The sequence below is a fragment of the Phascolarctos cinereus genome, unplaced genomic scaffold (genome assembly GCF_003287225.1).
Source record: "Phascolarctos cinereus isolate Bilbo 61053 unplaced genomic scaffold, phaCin_HiC Scaffold_726;HRSCAF=1367, whole genome shotgun sequence".
Classification (NCBI taxonomy): Eukaryota; Metazoa; Chordata; class Mammalia; order Diprotodontia; family Phascolarctidae; genus Phascolarctos; species Phascolarctos cinereus.
In genome coordinates, this window is record NW_027556098.1 from 408,927,723 (window position 1) to 408,946,800 (window position 19,078).

The 19,078-nt window shown below is 59.0% G+C and overlaps 3 protein-coding genes across 7 annotated transcripts; all 3 read left to right on the top strand.

Moving 5' to 3' along the window:
- MIA (MIA SH3 domain containing) lies at nucleotides 1-1,973 on the top strand. The gene is made up of 4 exons (XM_020979273.2): nucleotides 1-446; nucleotides 744-877; nucleotides 1,197-1,307; nucleotides 1,817-1,973. The coding sequence occupies exons 1-4, from the start codon at nucleotides 317-319 to the stop codon at nucleotides 1,838-1,840; spliced, it is 399 nt and encodes a 132-aa protein (XP_020834932.1). The 5' UTR covers nucleotides 1-316; the 3' UTR covers nucleotides 1,841-1,973.
- Nucleotides 1,974-2,965: 992 nt separating this feature from the next.
- RAB4B (RAB4B, member RAS oncogene family) lies at nucleotides 2,966-6,039 on the top strand. 2 transcript variants are annotated; one of them, XM_020979265.2, is made up of 7 exons: nucleotides 2,969-3,102; nucleotides 3,267-3,347; nucleotides 3,476-3,590; nucleotides 3,694-3,756; nucleotides 3,844-3,998; nucleotides 5,054-5,149; nucleotides 5,356-6,039. In XM_020979265.2, the coding sequence occupies exons 1-7, from the start codon at nucleotides 3,087-3,089 to the stop codon at nucleotides 5,469-5,471; spliced, it is 642 nt and encodes a 213-aa protein (XP_020834924.1). In that variant the 5' UTR covers nucleotides 2,969-3,086; the 3' UTR covers nucleotides 5,472-6,039. The 2 variants fall into 2 exon arrangements, with proteins under 2 accessions (XP_020834927.1, XP_020834924.1); XM_020979268.2 differs by lacking the exon at nucleotides 3,694-3,756 and having other exon boundaries at nucleotides 2,966-3,102.
- A 1,830-nt stretch (nucleotides 6,040-7,869) lies between these two features.
- EGLN2 (egl-9 family hypoxia inducible factor 2) lies at nucleotides 7,870-19,029 on the top strand. 4 transcript variants are annotated; one of them, XM_020979279.2, is made up of 6 exons: nucleotides 7,870-7,947; nucleotides 9,851-10,861; nucleotides 16,732-16,890; nucleotides 17,441-17,641; nucleotides 18,080-18,147; nucleotides 18,421-19,029. In XM_020979279.2, the coding sequence occupies exons 2-5, from the start codon at nucleotides 10,076-10,078 to the stop codon at nucleotides 18,104-18,106; spliced, it is 1,173 nt and encodes a 390-aa protein (XP_020834938.1). In that variant the 5' UTR covers nucleotides 7,870-7,947; nucleotides 9,851-10,075; the 3' UTR covers nucleotides 18,107-18,147; nucleotides 18,421-19,029. The 4 variants fall into 4 exon arrangements, with proteins under 4 accessions (XP_020834938.1, XP_020834934.1, XP_020834946.1 ...); XM_020979275.2 differs by having other exon boundaries at nucleotides 17,441-17,577; XM_020979287.2 differs by having other exon boundaries at nucleotides 16,771-16,890; nucleotides 17,441-17,577.
- Nucleotides 19,030-19,078: the final 49 nt, after the last annotated feature.

Here is a 19,078-nt window from a genome sequence, read left to right on the forward strand (position 1 = left end):
TGAGGTTGGGATTTGAGGCTGGCTAGGTCCTGGGGCGTCTTTTGAGAATGGCAGTTTTTTTAAAGCATTTCCAGGAGGGTAGGAGATTCTAGATTGGCTCCCCAAGAAAGAGGTTTGCAGCAGTTCCTTTGACCCTGTGAGACCTGAACCGTCCTGGGTTGGTGAGAGGTTGGCAGCTTACAAGGTGAAAAGGACTCAGGGAGGGGATGGCAACTACAGAATTGACAGGCAGACCCCCAGGTGAAGTGAGAAGGGAGGTCTCATAGGCTCAGTCTATTTCTTAGACCTCACCCAGAACCAAACTCCCGCACACACCATGATCTGGACCCCCGCATCTCTGCTTCTTGCTACCATTATTCTCAGTAGCTTTCCCAAACTAGGCTTTGGGGGGCGACCAATGGCTAAACTGGCATCCAGGAAGCTGTGCGCGGATGAAGAATGCAGCTGTGAGGTTTTGGGGCATGGGCTGTGGTGGGCATTGGATGCTAGAGGGGAAAGGGTGGGTCCCTTTTGGCCAGGAAAAGAGGGACCGAGCTAGTACTTTATGCCAGGAAGGGCCTGAAGGGTGCCTTATGTTATCCTGGAAAGGGGAACCAGTGTGGTAACTGTGTTACCTCGGGGTCTTACAGGATGGTGCCAGGATTGGGTTTGGGCAGTACTTGGCTTTCCTGTGAATGCTCAGGAATGGAGGTACATTCAGGAAACAGCGCCCTAAGTATCCCCATTAATCCTTTCTGCCCCAGACCCCATCTCTCAGGCCATTGCCCTGCAAGATTATTCAGCCCCAGACTGCCGCTTTCTATCTGTGCAACAGGGCCAGGTCGTCTTTGTCTACTCTAAGCTGATGGGCCGAGGTCGCCTCTTCTGGGGAGGCAGTGTGAGTCTTGGCTGGGGCCCTGAATTGGGAAGGGATGCCAGGAATGCTGTTTTCTGGGGGTTGGGGGTGGGGAGAAAAGGGATGTGGTGGAAAGGGATCCTGAAGCCCCTATTAAAAAAAAAAGGCATCTTGGTGGCAGTCAGTAGAGCTGTGGATCTGAGTCTGGAAGGCCTGAGTTCAAGCCCAGCCTCAGATACTAGCTGTGTGGCTCTGGGCAAATCACCTCTGCTTGTGGGCTTATTTCCCAGGGCTGTTGGGATGTTCTGGGGTAGTTCTGGCTTGCCAGTCGCTTACCACCTCCCCAACACTCACACACCAGGTTCAGGGGGAGTACTACGGGTCCCAGCCTGCCCATTTGGGCTACTTCCCAAGCAGCATTCTTCGAGAGGACCATGTCCTGAAGCCAGGAAAGGTGGAGGTGAAAACGGATGTGAGTGCCCAGCAGCCCGTGTCACTGCCCTTTCCCCCCTTTCTGCCCCCTGGTTGGTCAAAATCTGCCTTCTGAGCCCTGACCCACCACCTAATAGTCAATGGTCTGAGGCAAGCAAGCCCCGCTTTCTTCTTCGAGCCTCAGTTTCCCCATCTATTGACTGAGAACCTCAGACTGAACAGATGACCTCTCTGAGATGCTCTGTATCCTCATCTGCAAATTTGGGAAGGGTTGAATTAAATAATCCTAAAACCTTTATTCAGGCTCACATTTTTATAGTTAATGTCTTCTGAGACCTGCCTGCCCTGCGATTCTCTGGTCCTAAGATTTTTGTAGAAATATTTCGGTTTCCCTGGCACAGGACTGGCATTTTGGGGACCTTCCTCCTTCTCCCCCAAACTGCTACTTTCTCCGTCTCACCGCATCTCCTCTAGCCCCCCTCCCCCCTGTCCCCGGGGTTCTCACTAGCAGGTTGTGCCCTCTCTGCCCATCCACGTTTCTCTTTACAGAAATGGGACTTTTACTGCCAGTGAGTCCAGGCTGCCGCTGCCCCTGCTGGAGAAGCAGATGCTAGCTAGCACTGAGCCCCAGGACGTCTGCTTCCCACCCTCTCCATTGTGCCCCTTGCCTAGCTTTGTGCCAATAACACCCGTGTGCAGCAGAGAACCCGTGGCGGTGATTTTGTGTGTGCGCGTAAGCATGTGTAGGTGCAGGGTTGCGGGACACCCTGAGCCAGCCTTTGTGACCGTCACTAGTTGCCAGGTAGACTTTCTCTTTCAGAGGGCTCCGGGGACCCGGCTATTCTTGACTTTTTCCGGCGGGGCATCGGAAAGAAACCAATCAGAAGGTGGGGGTGTGGCTAGGCCAATCGGGAGGGAGGAGCCAGGAAGGAAGAGATTTAGGGCTGGGAGAACTGACTCAATGGATGCCAAAGTGGGCGGGGCCCCAATGAGAACAGGCCAATCCGGTTTCGAGACAGGGTCACCATCACTCAATAGGAAGCCTCTTGGGGATCACCGAGCCAATCAGAAAAGTCCCTAGGTGAGAGGCCGCTTCTCTTGGTTGCACTCAGGGTTCAGTGATGATTCTGGATCAGTCGTCACGGGGGTGGGGCGATCGTGTTGCCCTTTTCTGTGCTCTTGTCGCCGCTCCTGGTCTCCTGCTTTTTCTGGGCTAGTCCCGGCCTTGTCCTCGCCCCCTTCGTATGCCTCTTGGCTAATCGCAGGTTCCGGCTTCCGAGTCCTTTCCTCTTCGCCGATCCCTGGCCGTCCTCTCGACCCCTTCAATTCATCCCTGGTCCATCCCGGGCCGTGGCAGGCCCCTCCTCCTGCGCTCGAAATCCCGTCCCTTTAGCGGTCCCGCCTCCTGCTCCAGAGCCCGCCTCCTTCTCCCTCCTGACCAATCGTGGGCCGAGATTCCCCCTTTTCCCCATCCAAGGCCCGCCCTACTCCGGTCGCCCACCCTCTCTTGCTGGCTCTGCCAATCCACGGCGTCCCCCCTTCCCCCTTCCTTGGCCAGGACTAATCAAGCGCCAAGATTAGGGCCCTGCCCACTTTCTCCGGCCCCTTTCCACGGGTCGTCCCCCACCCTCCCCGCCCCGCGCCGGCCTCGGAGCCAATCACTTGCCCGGGCCGCGGCTCCGCCCCCTCCAGGAGGGGGCGTGTCCTCTGAGGCCGCAGCGGGGCCGGGGCCGCGGCGCGGAGCCGGAAGGAGGAGGCGCGGGGACCGGAGCCGGAGCCGGAGCCGGATCCGCAGCCGCAGCGGCCACCGCGGCCAGACATGGCCGAGACGTACGGTGAGGAGGGGTCGGGCCCGGGCCCGGGGCGGGGCGGGGCGGGACCCCGGGCTCCCCCTACCCCCAGCGCTGCTGTGTGACGCCGGGCTGGGCGCTGCCCTCTCTGGGCCCCGCGCGTCCCGCCATCTCCATCTCCATCTCCATCTCTCCCTCTGTCTCTGCAGATTTCCTTTTCAAGTTCCTGGTCATCGGCAGCGCCGGCACCGGCAAGTCATGCCTCCTCCACCAGTTTATCGAGAACAAATGTAAGGACCCTCCACCCGCGTCCGTGGGGGCGGGGCCCGGCTCCGTGGTTGGGCTGGGGAAGTGGTGTCCTGGGGTGGGGGCGGGGCTCCGGTCCCCTCTCGGGCCCTGACGCCCCCTCCCCTCCCAGTCAAGCAGGATTCCAATCACACCATCGGCGTGGAGTTCGGCTCCAGGGTGGTCAACGTGGGGGGGAAGACGGTGAAACTGCAGATCTGGGACACGGCCGGCCAGGAGCGCTTCAGGTATGGGGGTCCGGGGGCTGCGGGGAAGAGCGGGGCAGGGGTCTGAGCTGGAGACCGCACCTTCGGGTGACCGGGCTGGGGACCCACCCGCCACTTTTTGCAGGTCAGTGACGAGAAGTTACTATCGGGGAGCGGCCGGAGCGCTGCTGGTCTATGATATTACCAGGTGGGTGACTGGGGGGCCTGGCTGGGGGCCGAGCGGGGAGGGGGGACAGCCACTGAGTCTGCTGCTGCCTCTCCTCCTGCTACCCAGTCGGGAAACCTACAATTCCCTGACCAACTGGCTCACGGATGCACGGACACTGGCCAGCCCCAACATCGTGGTCATCCTGTGTGGGAACAAGAAGGACTTGGACTCAGAGCGGGAGGTCACCTTCCTGGAGGCCTCCCGATTTGCCCAGGAGAATGGTGAGCTCCCAGTCAGACCTGGGTGGGTGGGGGCAGGAAGCAGCCACCGGGACATGGAGATGTCATGAGCTCCCAGAGAACTCCATGGCTGGGTGACATGCTGTGTGTCAAGGTTATCCCAAGAGCTCTGTCCACTTAGGACAGGCTGTGTTCTAAGGATGCCTCGAGGGTTCTACTTGTGACACTGTGTTCCAGCATACCCCAGGGCTTCCATGGACTTGTGGTACTCTCTGTTCTGGAATATCCCAAAGACTGTCCTCTTATGATAACTCTGTGTTCTAAGGATGTCCAAGGGCTCTGTGCACTTGTGACACTGTGTTCTAAGGATGCCCCAAGGGTTCTACTTGTAACATTGTGTTCTAGCATACCTCAAAGCTTCCATGGACTTGTGATGCTCTGTGTTCTAGGATATCCCAAAGACTGTCCACTTATGATAACTCTGTTCTAAGGATGCCCCAAGGGCTCTGTCCACTAGTGACATGTGTTCTAAGGATACCTCAAGGGTTCTGTCCATTTATGCTACTCTGTGTTCTAAGGATGCCCTGAGGGTTCTGCTTGTGACACTATGTTGTAGAATACCCCAAGGCTTCCACGGACTTGTGATGCTCTGTGTTCTGGGATATCCTAAAGACTGTCCACTTATAACTTTGTTATCATAACTAAGGATGCCCTAAGGGTTCCATCCACTTATGACACTCTTGTGTTCTAGGATATCCAAGGGTTCTGTCCACTTATGGTACTGTTGTGTTCTAGGATATCCCCAGAGCTCTGTCCACTTGTGATACCCCATTTATGCTGCTCCAAGGATTCTATCCACTTCTGACATTGTGTTCTGGGCCACCCTGAGGGCTCCATCTACCTTATGATACACTGTTCTAGGGTTCAACATTTGGTATTGAGAGGTTGCTCAATGGGGTCTATTCCTGGTCTAAATGCCCTGTGGACTCTGTCCCTCTCTAATACTCAATATATCAGAGTTTGAGGGAAGGGAGAGTAGATGACATCTCTCCCACTCTGACCCTCTGGAGATCAACTGGCTCCCCTGCTTCCTGCAGAGCTGATGTTCCTGGAGACCAGTGCCCTAACAGGCGAGAATGTAGAAGAAGCCTTTCTCAAGTGTGCCCGAACCATCCTGAATAAGATTGACTCGGGTGAGGTCCCATGGGCAGCCAGAGGGGGGTGCCGGGGGAGGGGGTGCACGGCTGAGGAGGCACACAGGGCCCTCATTATCTCGGTCCATGTGCCTGTCTCTGTGCATCTCTGTGTTGCTGTCAGAGTCAGCCTCCCAGTGGACCTTTCTCTCTGGGTCTGTCACATCCCATGCCTGTTTCCCTCTCCCTTGTCCCTTTTTCCCTAGGTGAACTGGACCCAGAGAGGATGGGTTCGGGCATCCAGTATGGCGACGCCTCCTTACGCCAGCTTCGCCAGCCCCGGGGTACTCAGGCCCAGAGCAGACAGCAGTGTGGCTGCTGACTTTCCTCCCTCCCTTGTGGCTTTGAGGGTTGGACATTCGCCTCCACTCCGGGACGCCAGAGAGAAGCTGTGGAATGGGGACCTGGGGACCAGCCGTATCCAACACCTTTTTCCCATTCTATTCCCTTTCTTTGCCTGGTTTGGCCCACAGCCCTCCCCCTCCCATCCTGCCCGAGTTTCTCTGAGAGGGGCATTAAGCACAGAGTGGGCTCCTTCTGTACTCCGGGGGGGGGGACTGGGAGGGACCCTTGTCTGAGCCATTGGGGGCGGAGCTAGGGGGAATGCTCCCCCCACCCCCATCTACAACCCTGAGCCTTGGGGTGGCTATACCTGGCTTGTCACCAACCTTATGACCTTTTTCATTATCCAAACTCTGGGACCAGGGGCTTGAGCCCCTGCCAGTCTCTACCCTCCCAGAACTCCCAGGGCCCTGCTGACCCTTGTAAATGGTATTTATTAGACTGGGGGGGCATTAAGGTGGGGAGGGGACCATCATTGAGTCTGTTTCCACATATACACGCACACACACTATATATATTGATATATAAAATGATGTTTTTTTTTCCAACTCTGTCTCAGTTTTCTTAGGGGGTCAGGGAAATTCTGGGAAAGGGGGTGGGAACTCTAGAATGATAACTTAGGGATTTAGGGGGTGGGCAGGCTCCAATGGCTGGCATGGGGACTACCCATAAGTGAATACACAGGGCCAAAGGTCCTGGCTGGGGTGGGGTGGCCTGGCCTGGGTGAGGTCTGAGGACTGTGGAGTGGGGGCCAAGGTCAGGGGTGAGGCTTGGAAGGGAGGAGCCTGGGCAAGGTCCCAGGCCTTGGATGGGGACTGGGAAAGGGAGGGGGTTGGATGGATGGGTGGGGTTGAGATTAGATTGGGGACTTGTGGGGGACAGGGGAGAGGTCACAGGAACCCAGAGGGTGGAAAGAAGGTTGAGCATGCAGGGTTGGAGGTCCAGAACGGAGACTGGGATAAAGGGCATATATGGGGGGGCAGAGCTCCCCACTACCTCCCTCATACACATGACAAATACCTTGCCTTGTCCTAGAAAGGGCCCATCAGCTCAGGACAGAATTCCCTGTCTGGGCCAAGGGGATGGGGAAGAGAGGGGCAAGTGGTAATCCTTATTCCCCTCCCTGGGGTTCCCCAAGGCCCGGGGTTCCCAGAACACATCTCAGCCCCAACTGTCCAAGCATCCAGGCCTGGGCAGTTCCTGGAAGGCTCCCAGCCCCCTTCCACCTGTTCTGGGGGTGGGGGTGGGGAAGGAGTGTGGAATGTATGCCTCCCTCCTGCCCCCTAGGCTGCCTGGGTCACGTACCCCACGTCCCAGTCCCTGTCCCTGTGGGATAGCCTTGCCAGGGAGGGGGGTGAGTGGAGGGCACAGGAGGGGGTATTTATAGAGTGTCCTGCAAATCCCCCTTCCAGGGATAGCAGGCTGGCATCCTGTCCCCCCTCCCTCCGAGATTGCCTCGGATTTCTCTGTAGATGCAAATCTTACAAGGGCAGAGCTGTTTGCACATGAGCTCTCTGAGGGCAGGAAGCCCGATTTTGCCTTTCTTGTGTCTGCAGTCTTAGCGCACCGGCTAAATAAATGCTTGGTGACTTCTTGACCGAGGTGACTATTCCCTCGGACCCTGGGGTCTTCCTCCCCCACCCCCACTTCTCCTGGGAAGTGTCCTCTGTGGGAAGGAGAATCAGAGCTGGGGGCCGGGAGCGGTTTAGGGAGGAACCTGGGATCCTGGGGTCTAAAAATGGGGAGAGGGGCCAGAAGGATCGAGGGAGGGAGGGAGTGAACAAGGGGGACACTGAAGGAGGGGTTCCCTGGAAGGGGGGGTCACTGGGTGAGCGCTGGACGGGGAGGGTCCAATGTGGCCACATCACTACTTTGGGCTAATCCCTTCTCTCAACCTCAGTCTCTTCATCTGTAAAATTAGGGGCTTTTGGGTGACCTGACTTCTGAGCTCCTTCCAGCTCGAAATCTGGGACCCTGTGAAGGGGACACTGGAAGAGACATGGGGGAAAAGGGGGAGGGGTGAGGGCTACTGTGGGGAGGGGTCACTGGGGGGCAGTGGGTGGAGGGGACACTAGGGAGTCACTGGGGGCAGAGGCAGCAAGAGGAAGAGGGAGACGTGGGGAGAGTTCTTGGGGGCCAGGGGTGGAGGGTGACCGAGAAACAGGGTGGAGAGGAGTCCCTGGGGGTGGAGCCTGGGGTGGGGGAGGGGTCTCCAGCTCCCTCCCCTCCCGGGCCAGGCCCTGCCTTGCCCTGCCCTCCCCCCCCCTCCCCTGCGCTCCTGCGCACGCGCACCCACTCCTCCCTCTCCTCCCCTCCCCCGCAGGCTGCTCACGGTCACGTGCAGGGGCGGGGCCCCGGGGCGGGGTCTGGGGGCGGCCGGGGGCGGGGGATGGCGCGCGGCGCTGCGCGGGGCGGCTGGCACAGGCGGCGGCGCCGGGGCCGGAGGAAAAACCCCCGTGAGTGGGGGGGGAAGGGGGGCGCTCGGGGCGGGGGCCAGCCGTGCGGAGGCGGGGGGCCGGGGGGGCCCCCGCGGGACCGGGCGGGGCAGCTGTTGGGGGAGGTGAGGGGCGCGCGCCGCTCCCCCCAGCTCCCCACCCCCAACCGCTGCTGTGTCGGCTCAGCCCGGCGGGGAGGGGGTGGGGACGGGGTTCTGGGAGCTGGGGGGAGGGGGGCGCTCACCTGGCCCGTCTCCCCAGCCCAACTCTCTCTCTGGACTGCCCTGGGTCCTCCCGCCACCCCCCACCCCTCCCCGTCCCTCTCCCCGCTCAGGGTCCCCCTTCCTCTCCCCTTCTCCCAGTTCTGGTTCCCCCTTCTCTTCTCCCCTTGACCCCCAAGGCGCCCTCCCCTCGTCCCCTCCCACCTCTGGGTCCTCCCTCTCCTCCCCCATCCACACCCCAGACCCCTTCCTCTTCCCCTCTCCCACCTCTGGGTCCTCCCTCCCCTCCCCCATCCACACCCAGACCCCTTCCTCTCCCCCTCTCCCACCTCTGGGTCCTCCCTCCCCTTCCCCATCCACACCCCAGACCCCTTCCTCTCCCCCTCTCCCACCTCTGCGTTCTCACTCCCCTTCCCCATCCGCACTCCGGGACCCTTCTCCCTCCCTACCCTTTCTGGGTTTCTCTTCTCTTTCCTCTACCCCCCAGGCTTCTCCTCCTCCTCCTCCCTGCCCACTTCTGGGTCCCCCTTCTCTTCCTTTATCTTCACCTCAGACCCCTTCTTCACCTCTCCTATTTCTGGCTCCTCCTCTCTCCATCCCCCAGACTCCCTCTTCTCCCCTCTCCATCCCCCAGTCTCCCTTCTCCCTTCCTCTTTATCCCCCTCAGGCTCCTTCTCCTCCACCGGCCCCCAGTCTTTCTCTCCTCTTCCCCTCTCTTTCCTGGACCTCCTCTCCTCTCTTCCCTTACCTCCCACAGCCCCTTTCTGCGCCTTGACCTCACAGACTCCCTGCAATCCCTCATACCCCCCTTCCCCAGTACTGGACTCTGCAAGCTTTGCCCTACCACCTCCTCCTAACTTCCCATTCTTGGATCCCCTCTCCCCTCCCCAGCCTCTTCCTCCTGGAACCCCTTCCTCCTCTCACCCGTATGCTGCACGCACTTTGTCTCCTCTTGCCCCCCAGGCTGCTTGCCCTCTCTCCTTGCCAATCCAAGAGCCCCATGTCTCTGCCCCTTGGCAGGCCTGAGTCCTCCTCTTTTCCCTTCTGCCCCTCAGGCCCCAGTTCCTTCCATCCCTCTTCTGGGGGGCTCTCTTGGTTCCCCGGTTTTCTTTCCCAGATTCCTCAGCCCCACTTCCATCCCTGGAGCCCTCCTCCCCTGTGCCTGCTGGCCCTCCTCCTCCTCCTTCTCCTCCTCCTTCCCCTGTCAGCCTCTCGGTGGGTCCTGCCCCCTCCCTTTCCACCTCTGCGTCCCCATTCTTGTGTGGCCCAGGCCTCAGTTTCTCTCCCCGTTCCTGGGCCTGGGTCCTGTTCTGCTTACTCTCTTCCTCAGGACCCTCTCCCTCTTCCCCCTTCTCTTGTGAGGATCCGCCATCACCTCCCTCCTTTACTGCCCTCCTCCAGCATTCCCTCAGCTCCCTTTCCTCTCGCTGCCAGTGGTCTTCCTTCTCTCACCCTCTCCTTCCCCTCCCCCCTGGGCCTCCCAGTGCCCCTCCCTTGCTCCCCATCCAGGGTCCCGCTTCCTCTTCCCCCCTCTGTCCCCTCACGGTCCCGGGGTCCCCTTCTCCCATCAGCCCCCACGTTCCTCTTTGGGCCTTGAGTTCCCCCCTGCCCCCTCTGCCTCACTGTCCCCGCTTTTCCCTCCCCCCAGCTGCTTCCTTCTGCCGGGCTGCTTGGATCTCACACCTCCCTGTCTCTCTCTCTAGCCCCTGTTGGTCATCTCCTTGGCCCACTGCTGCCTCACAAAGGCCCAAGGACAACGCGGGATCATGTCCCAGCTTCCCGGGCTATGAGAAGAGCTGTCTGCCCAGTCCCATTCAGTCCTGTGCCAGGTTCTGCCACTGTTGTCCCCAGCTGCAGTGAGAGGAGGAGGAGGCTGGCACCATGGGCTCGGGCAGTGTCCTCCGTGCCTGGGGGATGAAAACGCTGCCATGGACAGCCCATGCCAATCCGACCTCCTGAGCAGGAGTCTCCCTCAGCTGCCCACTGTGGACACCCCTGGGCACAGCCTTGCCAGGATGGGCTTGGAGAGCTATGTGTCCTGTCCTTCACAGCCCTCCTTCCACCTGTCTGGTCCTTGCGAGGCTTTGGCTGGCCCCAGCAGCAGTGGGGGTGGCCCTCTGCCCCCAGGAGCCGGCATTCCCTCAGCTGCAGCCAGCCCCATGCCCGAGGGGCGCAGTGGGCAGGGAGGTGGGGAGTTGCGACCCTTACAGAGTGAGGGGGCTGCTGTGCTGATCACCAAGGAGTGCCCACTGCTGGCCGCCCGGGGGGCCCAGCCTGAAGCCCCCAAGCGGAAGCAGGCCGAGAGCGGTGGCGACACCCCGCCCGGCAAGCGGCGCTGGGCAGAGGAGGGCAGTGAGACGCCGGTGCAGAGGGAGGCCGTGGTCTCTGCTGCTGAGCGGCTGGCTGTGGACTACATCGTACCCTGCATGCGATGCTATGGCATCTGTGTGAAAGACGGCTTCCTTGGGGCGGCCTTGGGCAGCCGAGTGCTGGCAGAGGTAGAGGCCTTGAACCGAGATGGGCGCTTTCGGGATGGACAGCTTGTGAGCCAGCGGGCCATCCCCTCACGTAGCATCCGAGGAGACCAGATTGCCTGGGTGGAGGGGCGTGAGCCCGGCTGCGAGAGCATCGGGGCCCTGATGGCCCATGTGGACGAGGTGATCCTACACTGTGCTGGGCGCCTGGGCAGCTACATCATCAACGGCCGGACCAAGGTGAGGCCCAGGCCCTGGGGAGCTGACTGGGCCTCAGTTTCCCCGAGTGGTCCAGGGCTCTCATCTGCTTTCCGGGGCAGCCTCAGAGGTCTTGGTGGGCACAAGGCAGGTTCTGCCCTGCCTGAGCCAGCCGGGCTTTTGGGACCCTTGTTTCTTTCTATCTTTGCACCTCAGCTTCCTCTTCTGTAAAAAGTCTGAATCTTAGGATTTGGAGGGGCGTGTGTGTGCGTGTGTGTGCGTGTGAGTGTCTGGCCCTCCCTGGCTCTCTCCCCCTCTCTCTGCCTCAGTTTCCCCTCTTTGCCTTACTGCCCATCTTTCTGCCTTCTTTCCTCTCCATTTCGTTCTCCCTCTTTCCTTTTTCTTTATCTTTCTTCTCATAAGCCTGTGTTCCTCATCCTCCCTCCTGTGTCACCATCTCTCTGTGTCTCTGTCTCTGTCTCTCCTCCCTCCCTCCGGGTCTTGTCCTTGGTATCTCTCCCTGGACTCGGTTGGGATTATGTAACTGGGAGGGCCCAGCCCTGTCTCTTGGGAGGGTCTGGCCCATGGAGTCCCTGCTGGGAAGGTGGAAGGTGCTCCCCCCACCCCCACCTGGGCCAGACGCTTGAAGGCTTCTCTCTTCCTGGTCCCTCCCGTTATTTGATAGTTATTTCATAGTGCCCAGCCGGTCCCTCCCTTGGCCTTGCCCCAGCTAGTGGGTGGGTCCTGGCTGACCCCACCCTCTGCCCCCTGGAGCCAGCCCAGAGCTGTGTGGCCTCAATCATTAGCTCCCAGTGTCTGGGCCTCCTCTGTCATGTGGGGATGACATGGCTCAGGGTGGCAGTGGCCCTTATTTGGAGTCTGTGCCAGTCTTGACTCCACAGTGTCAAGTGACCTTGGGCCAGTGCCTTTCTCTCTTGGGTCTCAGTTTCCTTATTTGTCAGATAAGCAGGTTGGACTTAGGTGCTCTTGGTGCCAAGCCTGGGAAGGATAGATGTTCATGGGGGTGTGGGGGAGCTTCTTTTGGCCATCCCTAGGGGCCTCTTCTTTGCTTAGGTGTAAGAATACGCCTGTGGGAATGGGGGAAGGGAGAGGACAGGACAGGATAGGATGGGCCACTGGCCCCTCCCAGGCCCTCTCCTGTTCCCTGGAGACAGCATCTGTGGGCTTTTCCTGGCTTAAAAGGGCAATAGCTGGGGGAGGGACTGAGGTAGGGGCTGGGGGTGTCCCTCAGAGCTCTCAAGAGGCAGAGACTGACCTGGTGTGGCAAGCAAGGGCAGATGCCGACTGGTCTGCCCTGGCTTTCTTCCTGTGAGTCTCCTGCCCCTCTCCTCCCTCTCCCCCCATTTGTGCCCCTGTGCCCTCTGCTCATTGCTGGTCCTTGGGGCTCCCAGGGAGAGGGGCTGCCAGTGGGGGATGGGGCTGGGCCAGAGGGACCTAGGTTCCTTGGGTTATTCTCTTAAGAGCTCTGAGTAGGTGGGGCCTGCCATCATTGGCCCTGGCCCTAGCCTCTGACGCATTTAGGGAATCAACCCTGGGAGGCCCTTAACTCTTTCCTTTCTGGACATTTGGCTGACCTAAGGATGGGGGTGGCCTGGGGGAGGGGCCTTTTCACCTTGTGGCCAAGACCCTGTCCAGGCTGCTGGGGTCAGGAGCAGGAAGTAGAAATTTCCCCAGAGCCAGGGGCTGTGGAGCTGGCCCTAGTGCCAGGTCTGAGATGGCAAGTGCAGGGAAGTGGTGAGCTGCCTGCCCACAGGCATCTTACACTTTATTTGGGGGAGACTGTGAGAAGAGTCTTATCCATAGCAGAGGGGAGACAGCCAAGGGTTAGCCTCCTGCCAGCGAGGTGGGACTTCCAAGTCTGTTCCAGTCACCCCCTGATGTGACCCAAGAGGAAGCCGAGGCTTTGGGGCCTTTAGAAGTAGATGATGATGATGAGGATGAGAATGAGGAGGAGGAGGAGGAGGAGGAGTGTGTGTCCATGACCGTGTGTCCACGTCCTGTCCCCACAGGTCGGGCCCTGGACCTGGTGCTGTGGGGAGGGGGCAAGGAGGCTGTCTCTCCTTGAAAGTTGTGAAGGGGAGGGCCTCGTCTGAAGAGCCCCAGACCTGAGTTTGAGCTCGGACTCTGCTGTTGATAATTAGCTGTGTGATCTTTAGCAATCCCCTTTGTCTGGGCCTCAGTCTCTCCATTTGTAAAACAAGGGGCTTGGACTTGATGGTTTCAGAGCCTTTTCCAGCTCTAGCATTCATTCTGTTAAGGCAGCTTTACCTCTGAGAAAACATGTATTGAGTGCCTACTGTGTGCCAGGCACAGTGCTAATCATTGGGGATCCAGCGAAAGGTAGAAGGCAGGCCGTGCTTCCTAGGAGGCTCACAGTCTCGTGAGGGAGACCCCAGGCGGGTGGAGCCTGCTGAGGATGATTCCCTGGCCTCCCCGGGAGGGGCGGCTCAGCACACCCTGCCCCCTTGCCCCAGCTGCTCTAACTGTTGAACCGTCAGGTGTGATCAGAGTTGCTGGTGAGGGTCTGCCTTCCCCTGGTGGGAGAGAGTGCCACGGGCCCAAGGAGGCTGTACAAGGGTGGGAACTGGGGTTGTCTGGGCCTGAGGAGGGAGGATAGGGGAAGCACCTAGTTGAGAGCCCGGTGGGAAGGACGAGCTTGACTTGTCTAGGAAAGAGCCCCGAGTTTAAGTCTTGTTCTGCCACTAAGGCTGAGGGACCTCAGGCCCCGGGTTCCAATTTGTACTGGTCTCAGTAGCTCCTGTTTGTGGGGGTGGAATGAAAGCAGAGTTCCTTTCTGGAGAGGGCTGGGAGTCAGGAAGACCTGGGTTCAAATCCCACCTTTAACCCTATGCAACTAGCTTGAGGGAGGGAGTTCCGAAGGCGGCAGACTCGAAGGTTCTTCCAAAGTGGGCAGCAGCTCTGAGCTTTCGGGTGCAGGCGTCATCCCCAGATGGCATGTGGGGAAACTGAGAGGTGGTAGGATTTGTCCATGGCCTTGGAGTTAGTGAGCACCAAGGGATGGTGGCCGCTGGCAGGTCTGCCTCTGACACTCAGCAGCTCACCTTGGGCTCGCCTTCCCTTGCCTCTTTCCTGCGCTGGGTTAGATGGCCTCCAAAGAGCTCCCTTCTAGGCTGTGACCCTGTCCCTGTCAGGGTGAGGAGGCATCATGGGCTGGACCCTTTTAGGGCAGAGAGAAGGTGTCCTCAGCGAGAGGGGAGATTCCGTGCCAGGGAGCTGAAGAGGCAGTGAACCTGGGAGCTGGGCAGCACCAAGGAGAGAGGTCAGAGCAGGGCTGGGGTGGGGGAGTGTTCTCTGGAGGGCCCAGGAGTCGCTGTGCTGAGTGACGCCGTGCAGTGGGGACAGCTGGGCCCTCTGGTGTAGTCACCCCCTGCCCCAGGGTCCTCAGTGACTTTGGCACATAGTGTAGCTGGGTGCCTAGGGCCATGAGGTGGGCACAGTCCAGATGCTGAGCCTGGCTGGAGCTGATGCCAGGGGCTGAAAGAGGGCTTTTCCCTAGTTCTTTTATTCTCTTCTGGATTCACCTTCAGCTTAATCTTCACTGTCTTATCTGTGCCCCCTCCCAAACACCCCCATTTGACCTTCAGGGAAATTAAAGTGGCCCAGTGGTTAGAGGCCTGGACCTGGAATCAGGAAGACCTGAGTTCAAATCTCACCCTAGACACTACTCCCCCCCCTTTTTGTTTTGGGCAGTTGGGGTTAAGTGACTTGCACAGGGTCACACAATGTGGCCACCTAGCTGCCCCTCTGAGACACTAGTTGTAGCACCCCTGGCAAGTCACTTAACCTTTCTCAGCCTGTTTTCCTCTCTGTAAAGTGGGAGTAATACCTACTTCCCAAGGTGGTTGTAGGAATCAGATGAGGTAATGGTTGTCAAGTTCTTTGCAGACTTCAAGCATTCTATAAATGCTGCTTATTGTTAAGGAATCCAGGAGGCAGGTAGAGTAGGAGTGGGGATGGACAGACGGGCATCTCAGAACTTGGCCTTTGATGGGGAACTGCTGTGCAACAGGGAAATGGAGATTTGGCAGACACACGGTGAACCGGGCCGTCAAGCAACAAGCATTTATTAATTACCTACTGTGTATCAGGCACTATCCTAGGCATTGGGGGTACAAATGCAAAGTGTGAAGTGAGGATCGAAGTCAGAAAAGTGTCCATAGTGGTGGGAAGAGATGACGTTCTCAATCAGACCCTCTTAGAGCAGGCATTCATGGGCCAGGAGAGGACAGCTCTAGCGTGCTGCTGGCCAGGGGGTGTTCAAGGCTTGCCTGAGCCCCATGAGTGGGTTGGTGGGAAACAGACCTGCAGCAGAGACGGTGGGGAGGTCGGTGGAGGGGGCTGGTGTTCGCAGGAGGCCTCTGAGGGGAGGGCCTTCTGTCCTGCCTTTGGCCATGCCAGTGCCTACGCCAGAATCGCCTCACGTGGAACTGCTGGGAAGCATTTGTGGAGTCGAGTGGGGGCCCTTGTTCAGCTGACAGACATCCCCCTCCGAGTCTGGGCAGCACTGTCACAGTGGTACGACAGTACAGCCGGGCCACCCCGGGGCTGAGTCCACACCTCGCCGCTGCCTTGGCGCCTGCTCGGGCACTGTTTGGTCAAGTCAGGAAGTTGTTCAGGGTGGTTGCCCTCTGTTATTGTGGTCAGCTGGGAGCTGTAGTTTGTCTTAGACCAAGTTTTCCTGGGTTAAAAATAGCCACAGTTATATAGAGCTCTACAAATATATCTCATTTGACCCTCCCAACAATCCTGTTAGCTTAATTTATTGTTAGGTTCCATTTACAGATGAAGAAACAGAGGCAGGCAGAAATCAAGTGACTTGCTTAGGATCACACAGTTCGTCAGGATTTGAGCTTAGGTCAGGCCAGGGCTCTCCACTGGGCCACCCTGCTTCCTAGGCTTCTTCAAAAAATGACCTGTTTTTACATCATTTTCAGAATACAATCTTTCTTTCTCCAGTGTGACAGTTAAGAAGTAGGGACGGCTTGGCACAGCTAACCCTCAACAACGCCATGAGCTGTGTTTCCTACCCATGATCCCTCTCTCTGGAAAGGGCTTGGGCTCATTCATCTCCAGGGCCAGGTGTGCTCTTTCCATTTCCTTCCACCAGAGGTAGAGTCCAGGAGAAAACTGCCGTGGGGGCCGGGGCTAGGGCCAGGGCCAGGCCAGGCCACCTTCTGGGCCGCTCTCTCAGCCTGACATGGAGGGAAAGGACAGGCCTGCTTTTGTGGAGGGAGCAGCCTCATCTGGGACATCACAGGCCCGACACCCATTCTGATCCCTACCCGTTTTTGTGGAGTCACTTCACCTGAGTCTTCAGGCTACTCTGAATTCTTCTGTTCATCATTTCTTCATCTTAATTTAAGAATCACATTTTCTGAAAGGAAACTATATAGTGAATAGATCCCTGGACCTGGCAGTAGGAAAACCTGAGTTCATATCCTGTCTCATAGCTGTGTGACCCGGGGGAAGGTCCCTTAACCTCAGTCTGCCTCAGTTTCCTCATCTGTAAAATGGAGTCATACCAGCACCTTTCTCCCAGAGTTGTGTGGATCCAGGGATGTTTGTGAAGCACCTGGCCAGCCTTAAAGTGCTGTATAAACAGCAGTAGCCTAGAACATTGCATTGCTTTCATACTCCCTGGGAAGCAGGCCCCGGCCTCATCCTCCCAGTTCTTTGCCTCCAGCAGGGCTAAAGATGTATGTTATGTTTGGGGCCTCCCCCTCCACCCTTGACCTCGCGGGGCTTGGATGGCTCAAAGGTGTGCCCTGTTTTCCTAGGGCTCATCAGGCCCCAGGCTCTGGCCGGCACGGCCGGGCCCCAGTTTTCTTTTTCCAGCCGCGTGTTTAACTTGTCTGATTTTCTTGGGGGAGGAGCCTCCTGACGGCCCCGCCCCTCTGTGCCTCCCGCAGGCCATGGTGGCTTGTTACCCTGGCAACGGGCTGGGCTATGTGCGGCATGTGGACAACCCCCACGGGGATGGGCGCTGCATCACCTGTATCTATTACCTGAACCAGAACTGGGACATCAAGGTAGGGCCCCCGAGGGGGAAGCGGGGTGCATGCGTGTGGGCGTGCCCTTGGAGGGGTGTGCCTGCACCTAGCTGTGCTTTAGTTCTTCACCCCTCCGTGTGAGGATGGTGTCGTCCTCCCCGTCTCTTCCCCTTCTGTATGGTCTCTTCCATGCCTCCCTTCCCCAGTGCGTGGAATGGTGCTGTCCACCGGCTCTCCTCCCTCCTGTACCTGGAATGGCGAGTTCTGGCCTGCCTTCCCCCCCTCCCTTGGCAGCTTCCATTCCTCCCCCACCCCGTGCACAGAATGGTGCAGTCCGCCTCGCCTGGTCTGTAATAAACATCCCCCCTTCCCCCCACTTCCTGTCTTTGGTGGCTTCCTGGACATCTCTATGGCAACGGGTTTGGGCTGTCATGCCTCCTCTTGTGCAGATGAGGGGGGCGGGGCTGTAAACGGCCCCCAACCTCGGGGTTCTGCGCCCCCTGGTGGGAAGCCTCCGGGGGTGCAGAGGCTGGAGGTGGGGCCGGTTTCGCGCTGACATTTGACTTGGCCGGCTTGTTCCCGGGCACAGACCCACGGTGGCTTGCTGCAGATCTTCCCCGAGGGTCGGCCTGTGGTGGCCAACATCGAGCCTCTGTTTGATCGGCTGCTGATCTTCTGGTCGGACCGCAGGAATCCCCACGAGGTGAAGCCGGCCTACGCCACCAGGTGCGCCCTTGACCACCCTCCTCCCTCACCTCCAGGGACCACTGAAGCAGCTGCTTGGGCCTGGGCAAGTCTAGCAACCCTCCTGGGCCCCTGCTTCTCCAGGGGGAGGGGGTTCTGACGTTTACATGTGGCCTCCAGTGCACAAAGGAAAACGTGCAGGGTTCCAAGGGAAGCTCATTATGTCTGAATCCGGCTGTGCAGATATTAAAAGCCCAGAAGTCCTGGAGTTCCCCACTGACTCGGAGCCCTGGGTTTGAATCCTGGCTCTGACACTTAGTACCTTGTGTGACCTCAGGCCAATCACTCCCTCCCTGGGCCTCACTTTACTCTTTTGCTAGATGACTTCTGAGTTCTTTTTTATCTCTAGATCTAGGCTTGGTCCATAACAGCTCAAGTGTGGGTTTGGGGGCTCATCCCTGCTGTGGGGATGGGAGCTTAGCACCCCCTTGGGTCCTGTTTAGACCCCAGGGGGTCATGAGGTGGGCATTCTTTGTGTGCCCAGGTACGCCATCACTGTCTGGTATTTTGATGCCAAGGAACGGGCTGCAGCCAAGGACAAGTATCTACTAGGTACCTGCTTCCTGGTCATCCCTGCCACTGCCTTCTGCCCTCCGGGGCTCCTCAGCTCCCACCATGGCCCCACCCTCTAATCCTTCTCCCCGCCTCCCCCCCCCCCAGCCTGCACACCAAGTCTCTCCTTCAGGTTGTGGCCATTCCACTTCCCTCCAGCCTCCTGGCCCCTCGCCCCTCCCCCCTCCCACATCCTTCCTCCCTTCCCTGGGATCAGTCATGTGACTCATTCTTAGCCTCCAGTTAATTCCGTGTCTTTCTGTGTCTCTGTAGCATCAGGCCAGAAGGGCATTCAGGTGCCTGTGTCCCAGCCAGGCCAGCCTACCTAGCGGAGAGCACTTGGAACCAGCCGGATGGTCGCGTCCCCCCCCCCCCCCCCGTGCTGCTCTGCTGGCGGCCGGGCTGGGCTGTCCTGGACACCATGGCCGTTCTCTCTGCTGCTGCTTCTGCCTTTGCCTGCCTGCCTTCCCCCTCCCCATGTGGGTGGAGGGGTTACTGCCAGCCCTCGAGGGGAGCAGGATCGCCTACTCCTGGCACAGCGGGAGCTGGGCAGGGACAGGCAGCATCCCGTGCACGTGGCCCTTTCCCCAGCTCCGCAAGGAGTAAGCCTCCCGTGGACTCGCCCCACAGTGGGGCCCCCTGGCACTGCCCCCTCTAACCAGGATACAAGATTGGAATTGTTGGGGGTGGGGAGGGTCATGGCCTCTTGCTGGCAGGGGGGATGGGTGGGACTCCTGCCCCCTTCCTCCAGCCTGGAATGTGAAGTGCCCCCCCACCTTGGCCCTGGCCTCCTCTGGACTGAGCCTTCTGTGGGGGTAGGGGTGCTCAGCGGAGCCTCGGCTGCAGACTTGCCGCCCGCCCCCAAATAAAGTTTACCTCAGAGCCGGGCACGTGTGCTGCCTTTTGTCCGCCCACCCACCCCAATGAGCAG